This window comes from Mytilus edulis, chromosome 13, assembly GCF_963676685.1.
Source record: "Mytilus edulis chromosome 13, xbMytEdul2.2, whole genome shotgun sequence".
In the NCBI taxonomy this organism is placed as follows: Eukaryota; Metazoa; Mollusca; class Bivalvia; order Mytilida; family Mytilidae; genus Mytilus; species Mytilus edulis.
Genome location: NC_092356.1, coordinates 38,864,143 through 38,876,810, shown reverse-complemented (window position 1 = coordinate 38,876,810; position 12,668 = coordinate 38,864,143). Strand labels below are relative to the sequence as shown.

Genomic DNA, 12,668 nt, shown 5'->3' with positions numbered 1-12,668 from the left:
ATTCCTTTCTTTGAAGGAATGCATGTTATATCTAAAAAGAATTGAATCATATTTTTAAGCCTGTTCTCTTTTATAGAAATGTGGCATCACTGAATTATGACCTTATTTTTATATGCGATGAGTATCAGATTGTTTTTCTATCTGCCTTTCTTATTTTTTTACCATGGTTTTATCTATTTATAAAACTAAAACTTGTGTGGTCTTTGATTGTCCCCTTCTCTAGATCTTATATCCCCTTTATAATATACCAAAATTAAATCCCAGCAAGGAATCCAAAAAGGTATGCTCTCCAATTCTAATCTCAAGTAGTTGTAAATCCTGGTTAAGTCCTAGATACACTTTAATGGTTTTCCTAATGGACTCCAGATTCAAACAGCAAGATATTTCTGTGCAGCTACTTTTCAGTTGGCAAACAAGTGGATATGATGTAATATTTGGTAGAACTGTATCTTCAATACAATCTACAAAATAATATAATTGTTTTAAAGTTTATCAGGTTAAACACAGAAATATTTTTTTTCAATTTACTAAGTTCCATCATTGAATATGTCCTGTAAGAAGATTAAAACAGTTTTTTATAGTTTTTTTTAATCTCTGACACTAAAATCTATATAATGACATTCCACTTAGTATTACTTTACAGAACTCTTAGTTTCCACAGTAAAGGTAAATCAAAGTGCTTGTAAGCACTGAAAGGTAAAGATTGGTTTAAATTATCAATAGGAAGTCAAATAAATAAATATTGCATTGAATAAAGCATTGGCTGAAGTTAATTCAACTAAAATTCTGGACAATGGAAGATAATGGCTTTAATAATGACATCATTTAAATTTTTAGAACAGATACTATATTCCTGCACCTTGCGACATAGGGAAAGTGATCCGGCGGCGGCGGCGGTGTTAGCTAACTTCTTATGGTGACTTGAATAACACCGATATCACTCAGATTACAATTCTACCTTGACAGGTAAGTTTGTATTTAGCCTATAAAATACTTATTTAGCCTTGAGAATTGAAAGGTCAGTTTATCCCATTCATACAATAGAAGTTTACCTATAAGGGTCAGAATGGAGTTTACAGAATAGAGAATAAATGTAATAGCAACAAAAAATAGAGAATAGAGAAAATGAACAACAAAATAAAGAATAGAGAATAATGCGGTGCAAAAGTATAAAGAATAAATGTGCAAAATAAAAAGGAAACTTAGGTAACTGTAATGCAATACCGATAATATAATGATCAATGTGCATAATTGATAAATAATCTTGTAACAGAAAGACTATATAGTAAAATCATTTTCATGAGAATTTGTTTTACAGAATGAGAGTTATTTTTAAGGCTATTAAAAGAAAAATGCCCTAAAAATTTAAAGAATACAGATATTAAAAAACCCATGCAGGTCCTCATGTCATTTACATTGTCAAAATATAGGACACATCTAGTCAAACTGGTTTTAAACTAGACATCTAGTCAAACTGGTTTGGTATAACTGACTGTTTCTTGCCCTAGATGTCTATTTCACAGTGACCTTATGTGTTTGTGCTAAGAGTACATTGTACTGTCAAATTCATTGATTTTCTGTTGGGACATGACCTACATTGTAAACATGCAAAATAGTGGCTTGAAATTTCAACTGATATTAGTATAATAAATTAAAATTTGGAATATTATATCCTGGTTGATGATGTTTTTTTTTGGGACCAAGATGTTTTCTTCATTCTTGTTCACATTATGATTATTTTAACCTTCAACATTGTTCAATGCACATTTAAAGATAGAAAAAAATTCAGCTCTCATTTAAAATATTTTGCAACTTAATAATAATCTGTCAGATTTGGTGTAAACAAAAATCAAGACCCTGCAAGCATAGTCTATTTCTATAACAGTCAAGCAGATAGTTTTTTTTATATCTGAAAAAAAACTATCATGTAAAGAAATATGCAATTAAAAGGCCTAAAATAACCCCTAAAATTCAACATTAACAGATTTTTAACAATTAAATCAAGATGCACAAAGTTTTAAGTATTGGTCAGAATATAGAGTTCTTTTGTACTTAAACAATATCACAATAACAATAAAGTGACCTTAATTTTGGACAAGGTAAATGGCATGAAGCCAAATTTATCAACCTCTATTGTATGAATGGGAAACTGACCTTTCAATTCTCAAGGCTAAATAAGTATTTTATAGGCTAAATACAAACTTACCTGTCAAGGTAGAATTGTAATCTGAGTGATACCGGTGTTATTCAAGTCACCATAAAAGCTTTTTATTTTAGAAGGTGGAAGACCTGGATGCTTCATACTTTGTATATAGATGCCTCATGTTACGAAGTTTCCGTCAGTCACATGTCCAATGTCCTTGACCTCATTTTCATGGTTCAGTGACCACTTGAAAAAAAAGTTCAAATTTTTTGCAATGTTGAATTCTCTCTTATTATAAGTAATAGGATAACTATATTTGATATGTGCGTACCTTGCAAGGTCCTCATGTCTGTCAGACAGTTTTCACTTGACCTCGACCTCATTTCATGGATCAGTGAACAAGGTTAAGTTTTGGTGGTCGTCCATATCTCAGATACTATAAGCAATAGGGCTAGTATATTCAGTGTATGGAAGGACTGTAAGTAGACTTGCTACAATTCCCTTTCTAATATTTCTCTCTTACTTATTTATATGTTTACTGATAAGTGCCAGCCTACTGATTGCCCTTGGAGATGTCAGTATAATTGTAATCTCCTAGTTATAGCAGTAAAATTATAAAAGGGGCAAAATTGAAAAAAATAATAATTAGGAAGGGACATGTAGCAAGTCTAGACTGTAAGGTGTACATGTCCAACTGGCAGGTGTCATCTGACCTTGACCTCATTATCATGGTTCAGTGGTTATAGTTAAATTTTTGTGTTTTGGTCTGTTTTTCTCATACATTATGCAATATGTCTACTATATTTGTTGTATGGAATGATTGTAAGGTGTACATGTCTAGCGGGCAGATGTCATGTGACCTTGACCTCATTTTCATGGTTCAGTGGTCAAAGTTAAATTTTTGTGTTTTGGTCTGTTTTTTCTCATACTATATGCAATAGGTCTACTATATTTGTTGTATGGAACGATTGTAAGGTGTACATGTCTAGCGGGCAGATGTCATGTGACCTTGACCTCATTTTCATGGTTCAGTGGTCAAAGTTAAGTTTTTGAGTTTTGGTCTTTTTATCTAATACTATATGCCATAGGTCAACTATATTTGGTGTATGGAAATATTTTATGATCTTTATGTCAGTCGCACAGGTTTTATTTGACCGTGACCTCATTTTCACGGTTCATTGCACTGTGTTAAGTTTTGTGTTTTGGTCTATTTTTCTTAAACTATAAGTAATAGGTCAACTATATATGTTGTATAGAAGCATTGTTAGCTGTACATGTCTGCCTGGCATGGTTCATCTGACCTTGACCTCATTTTCAAGGTTCATTGGTCTATGTTTAGTTATCTTGGTTAATGTTAAGTTTATGTGACAGTTGTTATAAAGCTTAGCTTTATACTTAGGACTATCAACATAATATCAATGATTAGTATAGAAGGCGAGACATTTCAGCGTGTGCACTCTTGTCTTGATAGGAGTAGCATTATTTTGTGACTGGAACAATCTAAGCATATATGACAGTGACCAATTTCTGAAAATTTTCATAGATAGGATACATAGAATGTTATGATCAATGTACTATATTTTGTATATCAAAAAGGTAGTGATAATCCTTGGAAGTTTAGATATTAAGTCAGTAACATAGGGTTACCAACCCCCCAACCCCCCCCCAAAAAAAAAAAACAACAAAAAAAACACAGATATAAATGAACCAAGGTGAAATAAATATTCCTATTTGAAATAGTGCCCTACCTTTTATCCAACCATTGCCATCCACTCCATGCATGGCCATATTACAAGTATCATTAGTAATGTATCTTGACAACCCTGTTTGTTCAAGAAGTTCAGATACATAATGTTCAGGTAAGATGGCATCTGATGTCAGTTTTCTTTCTCTATTCCACTGTTCTAAAGAGAAATCTGAAAACAAAGAGATAAAGATGAGGTCTATGACCATCTGAACTTTGCCGGAGGATGATGCTAAACATCAAGAGGCTAATTAAATATTAAATGCATATTCCAGATGATCTAAAATAAGTTTGCTCATTTTGTGGTTTTTCTATGTTATGTTTTGTGTACCGTTGTTTGCAGTTTAAAATTGTCTTTTCTTTTTTACCATGGCGTTGTCAGTTTATTTTCTACTTTAAATATCCCATTGGTATTCTACATCTCTTTTTTCCTTAATAATTTCAAAATATAAATACATTAAACCTAATTTCTTTTTTAAAAGGACACTGAGAAGCCAATAGAAACAATTATTAGTACCTTAACAAGATTATATATTTATATGTATTCCAGCATTATTGATGAGTCTTTTGTAGATATAGACTAGACATGGCATACAAAATTATAAGCCTGTTATCTTAAATGAGTTTTTTTTTTTTGTTTTTTTTTTTTTTGATATAATATCATCCTTATTTTACCTTTGGTCTGGAAAACTGTATCCACTTGGCACAGAGGTTTGGGAAACACCATATCTTTCAGGAGAGTTGTTACAAATTCACATGACCTATTTGATTCTATGCAAAAGCTGAATGTTAAATTAAGAACAATCCTTTCTAGATTAGGAAGATCTTCTATGGTATACCTGTAATATCAAACATTTTAAGATGATCGAATTGACCAGTAGCACAGCTGTTTTTATTTGACTATATCAAATTTCATTTAAAAATGTTTTTCCTTTTTTAATAAATAATTTGAATGGTTGATGTAATACATGATTTTTTTTTTGTAACCATTTAAAAAAGTGGCTGTTAATTAACTTTTCAATAATATACTTTATTGCTATGTACTCCTCTTACAGTCTTAGTTGGTCCAAAGTATATTTGAATGTGCTATGTCAGGGTCAGGAGTGTTCAATAATAGTGTGAGATTAGATAAAACTGATCTTCAACATTCTGGCAGAGATTATTAAAATATGCTTTCAATACAGTTATTTTCAATATATCTTTGAAAAATATATTGACCTGATACTGGACAGACAAAACAGATGCATGGTCAGAAAACATAATGCCTTCTACTTTTGTAAGCAGAATATAATGTATTATTAAATTTTCCAGGTATTAGTGTTTTTGATGATAACAAATAGGAAATTTGAAGTTAACAAATTGTCATCAGCTTTACTACTGTAATAATAAAACATACATACTTCATTCTTGCCAACCCAAGCAAATTGAAATGTTCTGTTTCTCCATAGGTATAATCCAGCAGACTATACTTGTGGTACATTTTCTCTATCCCAACAGTTACACTTGAATGACAAGTATCTACATCCAGATAAAAGCTAAATGTTGTGTTAAGCAGTGGTATCACAGCACAACACTCTATTTTTGTACAGGACTCAAAAAGTTTGCAAATAATGTTGTCAGGCAATGCTGGTAAGGTTATGTTATGTGGACATTCTGTAATAAAAAAGTACATATATCTCATAGAAAAACACTTAAATTCTAAACATAACAATACCACACAAGAAAATAAAATAATTGCTTACATTCAAGACATTTGAAATCTGGTGGATATCCTTGGCAATAATACCACTACCTCCTTATTTTTGAAATGAAATTCAAATATATCATGACAAGTCAAAAGATTACTGCAACAAAACAACTTTGCTTATTTTTGATTTTAGACAAAATCTGGAGAACATGTGGACATTTATAAATTATAAGTCCTGTAAGGTTATCTGAACACAGAATGATCAAAATCTACAGAAGCTTACCAATTTTCCATTCATTCTGATATGATTTATCCATCCAACATGGAGGATCAATCTGGTAAGCAGCTACATTTAGGTCAGACAGTAGCTGTTTTACTGTGTAAGCATGCAAAGGAGAGACGTTAGGAAATCCTTTCTCAGTCAACCAATTTTGTAGATAAAAATCTGAAAAATTAAAAAATTAAAAGGAAAATAAAAACCTAAAGCTTTGCTTCTGCAGGATGTTTGCAGGAGGCTTTTAGAATGTAAATGTGAAAATACTTTTATAAATTGCATAATAGATTCGATTCATTCCTTCGAACTGAGCAACTAGTCAAGAAACTTGTCAGTGTTTATTTTTTTGTTGGTGTTGATTTGCAGATCTTTTATGCTCACTGTTGAATACAATCTTCTTCTTTTTTCAAGTTGGACAATTTAGAACTTGGCATATTGTATAGAAACATGTCTATTGTTAAAGACTGTAAATATATTAACCTGTGGATAAAAAAAAAAAACCCATCAAAATACATTAAACTTACTGCTTATAAAGAAACCAGTATTCCAGTTACATTTTTGTTTTGGCAGTTTATATTGGTTGAAAATCTGGATAGATAATTCACAAGGTATAGAACTATCAGCCTCCATACACACACTCAGTGTTAAATCTATCAGGTACTGTCCCTCAGCTGTTAAATCCACTATTCTAAACCTGCAATGATCATTAAGATGAAAAATGAAATTTTGAAATAAAACACAGGTAATTATATAAATTTGATAAAATTTTATAATATTCAAAATGAATCTTTTAGTTTGATGAGAGTACAATGTTTTATCAGGATAGAAGACATATTGAGATCACCCCAGTTTTTGGTAGGGTTCGTGTTGTATCTTCCACTCTTAAAAATAACATATGGTCTCATATATTGTGGATTGATCTTTTTTTTCATGGATTGAGGAAAAATGATATTTTTGTGGATATTTCATTTCCTTGTTTTGATTAAGGAAGCTGGCTTGTCGTGTTTTAGATTTTTTTGCCAGATTTTCGGAATCCTCTGGTGTTATCCATTTGAATACTTTGAAAATAATTGCCCGGTGACCCCCATTTTTCTTTTTGTAAATCTTTTACATGTATAATGATCAGCCATCTGTATAAGTCTTATAAAATTTTAATTACTCTTTAACAGTTTTTAAGAACTTCAACTTGTCAATGGTAAAGCTATGAAAAGTCAAGAGAGAATATTCTCCAGCCAAAATTTCAATGGCTATTATCTCGAAACCAAGCACGGAGACCTTTAAATTATTTTTGGCCTTTGGATTCCTTTATTAATCCCCTATCTATATAAACTAGTTTTTTGAAAAGTTAATTACTTTGAAACTGAGAAGCAAACTCCCTTAAGTCTGCATACAAGCCTATAGAAAATTCATACTTAATTATTGATCATTTAAATTTGTTTTAAATTTGTGGTTCACCTATCCCCAAAAAATCATGAAAATGAGTATCTCACAATTCATAATGAATCAACAGTACTATAATTTAGTATACATACTCCATTCTAACAAATCCAAAAAGCCAGACCTGGTCATGATATCCCCATTCATAGTCAAACAACAATTTACTGAACTGCAGTTGTTCAATGGCAACATTGAGCTTAAAGATACAAGGATCTATGTTGATGAAAGTTTTAAATGATCGACCAATCTTCTCCAGTGTTATACAACAGTCTATGGCATTACAGGTATTACTGATGTGGCAGCCTACTGGTTCTATGTTACTGGGTAAAACTGCCATGGATTGATTACACTCTGTAAATACGTAATACATTAATGAATGCTTAAATAAAAGAACGATACATGTATCTACATTTTCATGATATAAATATTTACTTCGACTAATCTTATGCCATCTTCAAATTTTAAAGTCTATTACATTGCTTTCAACCGAAGACCAAAGCATTTTATTCAATGTAAAGATAATATCAACCAATCATATTTGAGAGGTATAGAACTCAGAAATCACTTTATCTTTATTTCAATTTTTAATTTCAGACAATTTGATTAAATATAATTTACAATGGAACAACAAATGAAGTACATTCCGTAAAAGTTATAATTGTATTCAAATATCTAGACATATATAACCACTTGAACTTAATAACTACTCACAGATGAAAAACTTTAAATTTAAACTTGTAGTGATTATTGATATACACAAGAGATCAGTATTGAAACAAATAAAAACTTTAGATTTAATCCCAGTAAAACATGGAGAGTGCTAGTATATCTTATGGTTATTTATTTATATCAATTTAATAGACCATTTACAACAGAGCTTTGTACTTAACCATTAATCCATCCAACTAAACTGCAGGACTCTTTTAGTAAAAAGTCTGTTAGACCAAGTGTTTCCATTAGGTCTGTCATATCATTCTCACTAAGTGTACTTTCTATGGTTAAACCTTTTCCCACCAAAAACATCATGTATGAAAAATCTACACAAGAAAAACAAAACATAACATGATGAAAATACTTGATAATAGAACACATCAAAGAACTAGTATTTCAATCTTAGCAACGTTCTTAGTGTTCTTTATAGCAATGCACAACATTATGTATTTTTGCTGTAAATATTAAAGCAAAATGATATTGAAACTGTAACCACTGGTCACTTCCTCATGATTTAAATCTCTGTCAACAAATACACTTGCTTTGTGTCCACATATAGTTAAGATTCACCCTTGTTTTCACATTAATATTAATATAATTAAACAAGAAAATGTGTCTATAGGACAGATTGCCAACAAGCACAACCAACTAGACATCATCGAGATAAATAGCATATTGTTTATATGTGGTAAAAAATATGTTTTTTTACCATAGAACATTGGATTGTCAAAGTTTCTGACCTTGATCTTTGATCAAAAAAGTTGTACATACATTATGACACACCCTCTGGTGTTTGTTAATATACAGGTCAAGTATTAACTATAAATTCATAATGGTTCTGAAGATATAGAGCAGACATGATCTTTATCATGGTCCACTGAAACCAAAGTTTTTGACCTAGAACTTTGATCTAGGAAGTTGTACATACAATATGACAGACTCTCTGGTATTGGGTAATACACATCTCAAGTATAAACTTTAAAATCATAACATTTCTCTAGATATAGAGTGAACATGATTTTTACATCAAGACATGGGGTTGTCAACTGAAACTAAAGTTTTGACCTTGAACTTTGATCTAGATCATTTGATAAATGTACAAACATTATAACACACCCTCTGATATTGGTTACTATACATGTAAAGTATAAAGTAAGAAATTATCATGGTTCGTTAGATATAGTGTGGCCACAATTAGTTCAGACCAACAGACTAATCACTATAGGGAGATCAGCCATTTCGCGGGGCCTTATTATCAGATTTCTATGTTCAGTGAACTGTAATTCTGGGTCAAAATTCTTTTTTGGCATATATTTTCAACAGTTAACATCATTATGAACATGTGTATTTAGTGTCAAGTTATCAGAAATTTATGACAAACTACCTTATATCAAAACTTTAAAGCACTTACTTGGATCAATGAAATCACTTTTCCACTCACATATGGACTTGGGAAGGATGGTATTCTTCAAAATTGGTACTGATATTTCACATGGAGAATTTGAATTAAAGCAAATACTTAGATCAAGTGTTACTTCAAACTGTCTTTCTCCTGGAAAATCTTTTATCATAAAGCTATAAAAAAAAAAATGTACAAAAAAATTAAAATTCAATGAATATAATTACCAATCAAACGACAAAGCTATGAAAACAACACATTTAATTTAAATACCAAAATGAAACTGATGTGGAAAACTTGCCAAAGAGACAACTCTCTACCAGACACCAAATAATGTATAAGTTGGCAGCTTATAGGTCACAGCTTGGCCTTTGACAATGAGCAAAACCCATACCACAAAGTAACAATAGTGTGTTTTGTACATAAATTTGGCTGTTAGAATTTTGGTTTGAACTGTTTTATATTGTCATTTCAGGGCCTTTTACAGCTGACTATGCTGTATGGGCTTTTTGCTCATTGTTGAAGTTAGTACGGTGACCTACAGTTATTAATTTCTGTGTCATTTAGTCTCTTCTGGAGAGTTTTCTCTCATTAGCAATCATACCACATCTTCATTTTTATATTTCATAGATTAACATACAACGGTATCAAATGCATACTGTATCAGGGGCAGATAATAGTATACCCCAATTCAATATTTTATTTTCATCAAGTTGCTTACAGGAAGACCTTCATTCAAGTCTTATCTCAGTAGTATAATTGTACACTTGAGAAGTATAAAATGTAAAACTATGAACCAAAAGTATGACAAAAAAAAATTATTTCAATGTATCTTTATAAATTATATTATCATTTTTTTTTCAATAAAATCCATATTTTTTATCCAAATATTACTGTACACAAAATAAACATATGATACAGTTGGTTTAATTGAAGATCTATCAATTCCTATGACTATTAAATATACTCACTGTACACCAACAAATCCATACAGTTTTATATGCTCTTGTTTGCCAAAGTTGTAGTTTAAGAGACTGATGTTAACAGTAAACTTTTCTATTCCTATGCTCATCCTTTTGTTACAGGGATCCAGTGTAAGATATGTATTTATAGATCTGCCAATCATTTCTACATTTGTACAGCACGTTATTCCAGTACAGAAGTCATAAAGGTGACAGGCTGTGGATTCATCCAATGCAATCAAAGTTACTTCCTTCTGACAGTCTGCAAACAATATCATAATTCATTTTTCTTTACAAATCCCATAAAGGAAGGTTTGCATACATTTTAAAACTTCAGGCTCTACAAAGACTGAATTACTCAACTCGATTTATGCCAAATGCCAGCAATGACCAACCCTATCAAAGGTTTATTTCAGTTAACCTAGGTGTTTCAGAAGGGAATATCTTTAAAAGTGTAACAAACCATGACATCTTTTTGACTCTGGTGGATAGTTCTTATTGACAATTATACAAATTCTACTTATTTGTATAAAGATGTAGGACAATTTACAGCTTGTAATGGCATTAGCTCCATCTTAACATCATCTGTAACATTTTTTTCCACTGGATGAGATTTCATCCGGATGGAATTTTGCTTTACATAAGCAGTAACTTCAAGTGTCTTTCAGACCAGGGAAGTTAAACTTCACAACATTTCTTACCTTTATTCCATCCCTTTTTTCTTGGGTAGTAAGGTAAATCATTTGGATCACACTGCCATTTCAGGAGGAATGGGGCTACCCCAAGATCTTGTAGAAATACTGATGTTGTGTAAGAAGATAATTGTGATCCATCAAAATTCAGTCCATTCTGTGATAAGAATTCAGCGAGTGTAAAATCTGCAAACATCAAAAATCAGTTTTTTCAATTAATGATTCAACTCTATAGCAATTTAATCTGTGTATGTTTTTAAACAACAAATGTCATTAGCAAAACGATTACAAAGGATGCTAGTTACAATATATGTTGAAAACTCGTGTGCACAAAACCTTTACAGATATACATATAGAATATCTGTAAACATACCAAAAAACTGCATTTTAAAAAAAAAACTTAATCATACAATTGTACAGCTTTACATACTTGGGTTCTTGAATCCTAAATTCATGTGACAGCTAGGTTTAGGAAGTTGAACTTCTTTCATCAAAGTTTGCTCAAAATGACATATACCACTTGATTCTAAACATGAAGAAATATTCACACTGAGCACAACAACATCATCACTGGTCAGATCTTTTATTGTAAAGCTGAAAGAAAAAGGTCAATATTTTAACAAATACAAAAAGGGAGTATTAATGAGAAACTGGACTATAACTGTTCTATCTTGACAGTTCTAGGAAAGTGTTCAACCTCTTACTTTTACAGCAACAAAAAACAGGCCTTCCTGTGGGCTTCAGCTAGTTTATAGCTTTAAAATTAAAAAAATGATAACTGTTCCTAATGCTAACAATGGATTGAATAAATTTTGTTCATATTTTTTTCAAGTTTGCTTTCTTCTTTATTTCACAAATTAAAAATTGTATATATATTTGATTGACTCTTTCTATAATTGATTCTAGTATATATATATATATATATCTACCTGAGATCAAATAACCCAAATAGAGAAAATTTCTTCTTCGATCCATATTCAAAGTCAACCAATGAATATTCAATGGTTACTTCTTCCAGTGAAACAGTTAGTCGATAGTCACAAATATCTAGATCAATACCAGTATTTACTGTGATGTTTAGCATTGGGATATCAGTGCAGCAGTATATAGCTATACATTTATCAGGAATATAGCAAGAAGAATGACCAGAAATTGCTTCATTCAAGCCAATAGCTGATGAACAATCTGTAAGAAAATATATATCACGATATAGAAAAAGTGTAATCATTATTTCTAGGTTCCTTTTGGTAATAAAGCAGAATTTATTAGGTGTTTATATTATGCATGGCTTTATAATTCTTGTTAAAACTGTTTCTAATGAAAGTCAAACCAGAAAATATCTTTGCATGCACCAAATTAATAAAGTGTTATGAAGTAAAACAAATTTAACATGATTAAGACAAGAACAAAAATTAAATTATGTATATTGAACATAGCAGTTCCAATCAGCTTTCACACATTAAAGATATGTAATGAGTGCAAAGTAATTTTCTTTGAATTTAAAATTTTGAAAATGGAAAGTATAGCATCAATATAAGTAAAAAATTTCATAATTCAAAAACATTTCTCTTTTTACAAAATCTCTTCTATTTTAAAAATTTCTTTTCTTCTAAAATATG

General features: G+C 30.8%; 1 protein-coding gene across 1 annotated transcript in view; it reads right to left on the bottom strand.

Annotated features, from left to right (window-relative positions):
- LOC139500295 (uncharacterized) overlaps nucleotides 1-12,668 on the bottom strand; it is a 107,912-nt gene that overhangs the window by 205 nt on the left and 95,039 nt on the right. The window contains exons 91-103 of the mRNA XM_071289038.1: nucleotides 11,979-12,234; nucleotides 11,480-11,643; nucleotides 11,059-11,235; nucleotides 10,367-10,619; nucleotides 9,408-9,571; nucleotides 8,176-8,322; nucleotides 7,381-7,636; nucleotides 6,373-6,542; nucleotides 5,858-6,019; nucleotides 5,288-5,540; nucleotides 4,563-4,726; nucleotides 3,892-4,059; nucleotides 249-461 (exon numbers count right to left, since the gene is read on the bottom strand). Of these exons, the coding sequence (XP_071145139.1) occupies nucleotides 249-461; nucleotides 3,892-4,059; nucleotides 4,563-4,726; nucleotides 5,288-5,540; nucleotides 5,858-6,019; nucleotides 6,373-6,542; nucleotides 7,381-7,636; nucleotides 8,176-8,322; nucleotides 9,408-9,571; nucleotides 10,367-10,619; nucleotides 11,059-11,235; nucleotides 11,480-11,643; nucleotides 11,979-12,234 (2,547 nt within the window). The remainder of the gene's footprint in view (nucleotides 1-248; nucleotides 462-3,891; nucleotides 4,060-4,562; nucleotides 4,727-5,287; nucleotides 5,541-5,857; nucleotides 6,020-6,372; nucleotides 6,543-7,380; nucleotides 7,637-8,175; nucleotides 8,323-9,407; nucleotides 9,572-10,366; nucleotides 10,620-11,058; nucleotides 11,236-11,479; nucleotides 11,644-11,978; nucleotides 12,235-12,668) is intronic.